The 6,000-nt window shown below is 36.9% G+C and overlaps 1 protein-coding gene across 1 annotated transcript in view; it reads right to left on the bottom strand.

Moving 5' to 3' along the window:
• Positions 1-266: 266 nt before the first annotated feature.
• Positions 267-6,000, bottom strand: part of MAMDC2 (MAM domain containing 2) — a 31,164-nt gene continuing 25,430 nt past the window's right edge. The window contains exons 11-13 of the mRNA XM_010190614.1: positions 2,228-2,487; positions 1,105-1,189; positions 267-796 (exon numbers count right to left, since the gene is read on the bottom strand). Coding sequence (XP_010188916.1) covers positions 735-796; positions 1,105-1,189; positions 2,228-2,487 — 407 coding nt within the window. The 3' untranslated portion in view covers positions 267-734. The remainder of the gene's footprint in view (positions 797-1,104; positions 1,190-2,227; positions 2,488-6,000) is intronic.

The following is a 6,000-nucleotide window of genomic DNA, read 5'->3' as shown; positions in this document are numbered from 1 at the left end:
CTGATTTAATTTAAAAAATCCCCCAAGACTTGCGTGCCAGAAAACATGGCTTCAAAAACTTTCATTTCATATAGTTCAAAATGTCAGCAGCTTACACTGAATTATACTGGAGCACTGAACGTGAGTTTGTTAATGGCAAGGATGACAGATACATTTGTTATAGCAAAAGAATACAAAACCACAAAAAATTGCCAGCAGTGTGTTAAGAGTTTCCCAGAGAGATTTGTCATAATGAATAATTGCACTTAACCTGTAGGCTATTGCTCGTAGCTAATGCTATTTTCTTTATTATTTCAAAATAGTTATAATTTCCTTAACAAAAATCCGTTTGGTACCCAACACAAAACATTCACTGAATGCAGATTTAAGATAACACAATACTGGATTTAAATTGTGTACCTTTACTTTCCTCTTTTTACCTATATACCAGAAAGGTTAAAAAGAAAAAAAAAACAGCATTAAAATGAATGATCTGTGCAAAATGGGAAGCCTTTATGTAATAACTAATACCTCATGCAAAAGAGAAAAAAAAATAATTAAAAAACAGTCTAAGAAGCCCTGAGTCAATAATTTCATTGCAAAGGCGAGGAACATGAGTGCTCTGAGTTCTTCCTATACGTTGGTACATATTCAAACCAGTCCAGTATTTACCTAAAACACGTTTTAAAATAGGCAGTTTGTGCAGTTTCTCACATTCAAATCTTCTATGCACTTCATTCCTTTCAGCAGACTATTTAATACTCAATTTCGTTTAAACTGTCAGGATAGCCTGATGAGAATTGAATTTCTTCCACTTCTAGAATACAAAGAAGGGGGAATTACTGTAGTTATTTGTACTTTTATCATACATAAGAATGCATAAGACATAATGTAATTACCATGCTGGATTTAAATGGGACTGCCATACAGTTTTTCAAAAGTGTTACAGCATCTTTAATAGTCCAGATTCTGAGGATGGTCTCACCTCTTCTAAAGCAAAAATTCAGCAGTAACCCAGCACCATTCAGTGGGGATTCAAGGGAAGAAGTATCACCTGTCTAATTACAAAAAGCACTGTAAATTGCTAAGTGCCTCTTAAGAGAAACAAAGTATGCTTAAACTTACCTAAACAGGGTCCTGCCTGGAACAGAATATCATCAATAGCAGTGTCACTTCTCATTGACACACCACGGATTGCTTCAAAAATAATCTGTAAAAGTAAGACACAGCTTTCCATGAATCCCACGGGAGGAAGGACTTAAAAATAATACCCTTGCAGACTATCCAAGGATGTAGTGCGTCCTGAAAGCCTGCTTCTTGGAAAGAAACTTCTGTGCTTCATCAGTGTACTGATGGGCCTGGTCAGAGATGGATGTGTGCTATGCCAAAGGAAGCAAATTTGTTCTCACTATTTAAGAAATTGCTGTGTGTTATAGACCAATTATGAATTTCCTCTCATGATGCAGCATTTCTACCTTGCTTTTCTGCTCAAATGTGTTGCCCATATGCAAGCACAACTTGAGGGGGAGAAAAAAAAGCGTTACAGTATTTTATTGTAGTCTTACTGATGAAGCTAAACTTACTTTTCAGTAAAAGGTTTTTTGTTTTTTTTTGTTTTTCTCCTAAGTAATTTCCAGGGTCTTAAGGCAAAGTGATTTAAAAAACCCACGTGACATCCTTGGTTAGTGATCAATGCAGTTTTATGTCCAGTGTTGTTTCAGTCAATAGCAATTTTAACTTCCTCTTTGACAGAGAAACTGAAGCAGGCTTTATCACTGGCAATACTGAAAGGGTGGCACTGTTGAAATCAAAGGCAGAGCTCTGGCTGTGTATCATCCCTTGTCTTTGGTGCTACCTCAGAAAGACTATCCTGCAAGAAGCAGCCATTTTATCCCAGCTTAGTGGTTATGTCAAATTCAGACAGGGTTTTAGACAGCTGAAGGAAAAGAAATTGCACAAGTGATCTAAATAAAAACTACTACTACTGACAAGAAATGATGGGAAAACAGCATTTAAATACTTTTAAAAAATAATTTTTAATTAATAAATTAATGAACTATTTTCATACTTGCAATCTATTCATGTCTTTAATACCTTAATTTGTAAGAAATTACACATGAACTTCTTCTTTAGGTGTAAAATCAGTACTATCTACATTTTAACTTTATATATTTATACACACACTTGGATTCTAGCATATAGTTCAGTTCAACATTCCATTTTGACTGCTTTTTGTTGTTTTTCTTACCTGGTAGTTTCTATCACTTTCATATTCTATCAATCCCCTTAGCCATGAGATGCTTTGTTCCCCTGTCCTCCTCCACAAAGGAATCTCTTCATCATCACCTTCCTTTTTTAGATAAACACTTAGTAATCCAGTCCCAGCTCCATACATGTGATAGAAAAATGTCAAACACTGTTTTCCAGAGGTTCCCCTTAGTGATCTTGAAACTAGGTATGCTCTCTGTCCATAGACCATGTCGGATGCTTCTATATACATGTAGTATCCTTAAAAAGATGCACAAACAAATATTAGCAAAGTGGAATAAATTCTTTCAGCATGTTCATTACACTGAACATGCTTATTATAAAAAAACTATGATTGAAACTATTTTGATAAAGGATTTTATGCCATAGATTTATAATTGTGAACTCTGATATTTGTGATACTGTAATAATTTTGTAGTGTATTAACGGTAATATTTGTGAATGCTAATCTAAGAACACTTAAAAACATGTTCATGTCTGATGCGATACATAGCAACAGAAAGGAATACAAAGTAAGAAAAAATCATAGCTGTTCTTAAACAAAAAATGCACTCTGACAGTGGTCAGTTAATTGGAATTCAGAGACAGCTGAATGTACATCTAAGGGTACAGTTTAGGCAATGTTTGGATCTGATGCTATTATCAAAGCAAATTAATTGTAATACCTCTTTTAAATCACATACGACATCAATAACATTTTTCTTTCTGTGATCAAGTGAGGCAAACTGGACTCTAGAATCCATAAATGAATGAAAGATTGTCATGATCTGTGGAAAAATGAGTCATTAAATGGTGACAGGCAAATTAATCCTCTACCTTCCCCCCCAGTCAGTTCCTTTAGTTCAGTTATTTCCAATTGGAGCAAACTGAGGTGGGCCAGAAGACTGAGAAGCACCTTCATGTCCCAACTGCTACATATGGCAGCTGTTCTGTGTCTTGAGATGTACACTCTGCCAGCAGGCAGGAAACTCAGATTTTGCAGCAGCTCTACATGCAGTCCCACTGCTCCCTTTTTGTGGTGTTGAAGAAGACAACCTGTCCCTCTGCCACAAGTCCTAGCAGTGAGATTGCCCTCAGGAGAAGAGGGGATTCCTAAGGATGAGTGAGGCAGGAGAAAAGCTGAAAGCAGCCAGAGCAGCCAGTGAATGCTCGAGGTGTCTCACAATACTCAGGATACTGTTATCTACACAAACACATGCTGAAGGCATCCTGGGTTGTAGTTTGGTGGTGAGCAGGAGTAGAAAGAGAGGGCGAAAAGGAAGATTATCTACAGCTGTAGGTCTGTAAAGAAAAGATAATTTTGTAGTGTATTGGAAAATTCCCAAGGCCATTTCTACCTAAACTAGTGCAAGCCATTGTGAGCATTTTGATGTTCACTATGCTTAAAAGTTCTCTTGCTTCACCAACTATAAAGTCAAGCTATCAGTCTCAGATATCAGAATACTTAGTAATCTACATAAACTGAAAATAGGTCTAAAATCAGTTTCCGTGCTAACAGCCCATTAATTTTCTTTAAGTGTTGCTCCTACTATAAGAAGAGGGTTATTGTCCTTGGAAACACAAGATCTGGGATATAGAGTATTTGGAAGAGGAAGAATAAAATATATTATCTAGGGAATAACCAGGGGGAAAAAAAGCATCAAACAAACCTGAATGTTAAATCCTTTTACAGATCTGAGTTTGGCTACCTACCAAAACAACCAGCAGCTTTAATGTGATGTTCTGGATTATATTTTGTGGAAGAACAAGGATCTGCCAGACCATACAGAGATGGCCTACAGATGCCTTTCCAAAACTCTCACCCACATTTCAAAATAAAAATTCTCAAATGAACCTTAAAAACTGTTAGGAAAAATTCTTACTTATTTTAAAGCTCATGATCACATGTCTAGTTGATGCAGAAGAACTGGACACTATGGGTAGCAAAGACTTACAGACAGTATGTCAATATGTCATGTAATTCACTCTAATGTCATCTAATTTGTAAATGGAAAAGGGACAAGAATTTCAGTATTTCTGTTTGAAAGTAATTCCACAGTACAAAGGTATCATTACTGGGGAAATGTTCTTGATTTTTAGATAGATAGCCTAAATTTTCCACTTCAGTAACTTAGCCAATAGATCTGGTCAGAATATGGTCAGATTTGTAAGTAATGTTTCTCATATTTATTTCATAACACATAAGAGAAGTTTTAAGACTTATTTATTTCTGAAAGCTTTTCATATTTCTACCCAGAATCATTACTGCTTAGAATTAACAACAGAAGAACATAATTTCTTGGTGATCAGAAATTTCAAGCCAAAGAGAAACATTCCCATCTATTCTTAATTCCATATGTAGGATTTTGGCCATACAGTCCCACACACCATGGATGTATGTATTTCTAAGCAATTTCCATACTTTGCTTGGGATGCAGCTATTACAGAAATTTTACCAGCAGATAGGAAAGGAAGATTTTGCTCAACATGCACAAAACCATCTTTTTAGATAAAGAGATCAGAAACAAGACATTTGTTATATTATTAACTAGATGCATTTGTTATTTTGTTAACTAGAAACAAAACAGTTTTCCAGATTAACTTGAATTTAGCTTGCAGAGTACGAGACTTCATATGTACTGCTGAAATAACTATGCTTGATAATGCTTCATGTGGTTTATACTCAATCACAGTTGACAGAATAATAATAGCTTTTGGTGAACCTTTTGAGCAGGCCAACTGCTTTTGTAATCCAGCGAAGGTTTTTAACAGACTGGATAGTTGGCTACTCTGAATAAGCCTGCAACTCACTTTACAACTTGTTGAATGAATGCTAACCACTGTGAAGGAGGGCAAATCCAAAGGCCACAAAAGCCTTTTTAAACCTATGTAAGCATTTAAAGTTCACAAGCCTTAGGGCAGTTTCATCCATTATACTTAAGTCTTATAGCAGTCTTCCAGTACTTAAAGGAGGCCCCCAGGAAAGATGGGGAGAGACTCTTTATCAGGGAATGTAGTGATAGGACAAAGAGTAACAGCTCTAAACTGGAAGAGGGTAGATTTGGATTAGATATTGGGAAGAAATTCGTTACTGGGAGGGTGGTGAGACACTGGCACAGGTTGTCCAGAGAAGCTGTGGATGCCCCCTCCCTGGAAGTGTTCAAGGATGGGGCTTTGGGCAACCTGGTCTGATGGGAGGTGTCCCTGCCCATGAGAGAGGGGTTGGACTGGATGATCTTTAAGGTCCCTTCCAATCCAAACCATTCTGCGAAGTCAGTGGGGTTGATAACTTTCAAAAGTCAAGAGGTACTGCGCCTGATGTGGGGGCAATTCTCATGCAGCTTTTGCGTGCTCACTCATGCTAATGGGGGGCCTACTTGCTTAAATGCTTTAAATTACACAGGTGAGGTTATAGAACAGATTTTCAAGACAAAGGGTCTGTGGGACCTCTTTTATTATCCATGTTTTCTTCTATGTTTGAAAAGGAGGGTGTTGATGAAGAAGAGCCCCTAACCACTTTTTTGCCTTTTAGTTTCAAGGAATGTGAATACATAAGCTAGTGGCTTGGAAGAAGGGATTTTTTTTGTGGGGTCTAGAGAGTCATCCTATCTTTTTTCCTCCCGAAGAAAAGGGTCACTTTAGGACACGAAGGCCAAATTACCCAGTTGGTCTACAGATAATTCAAATTAAACATCACATTCCTAAAACCATCTGTGGGTCCCTAAGAAACATGTTTACTTCATATGATTAGTAACTCTTCTGAACAGAACAGTA

Source organism: Mesitornis unicolor, unplaced genomic scaffold, assembly GCF_000695765.1.
Source record: "Mesitornis unicolor isolate BGI_N332 unplaced genomic scaffold, ASM69576v1 scaffold36078, whole genome shotgun sequence".
NCBI lineage: Eukaryota > Metazoa > Chordata > Aves > Mesitornithiformes > Mesitornithidae > Mesitornis > Mesitornis unicolor.
This window is presented reverse-complemented; position numbering and strand designations above follow the sequence as displayed.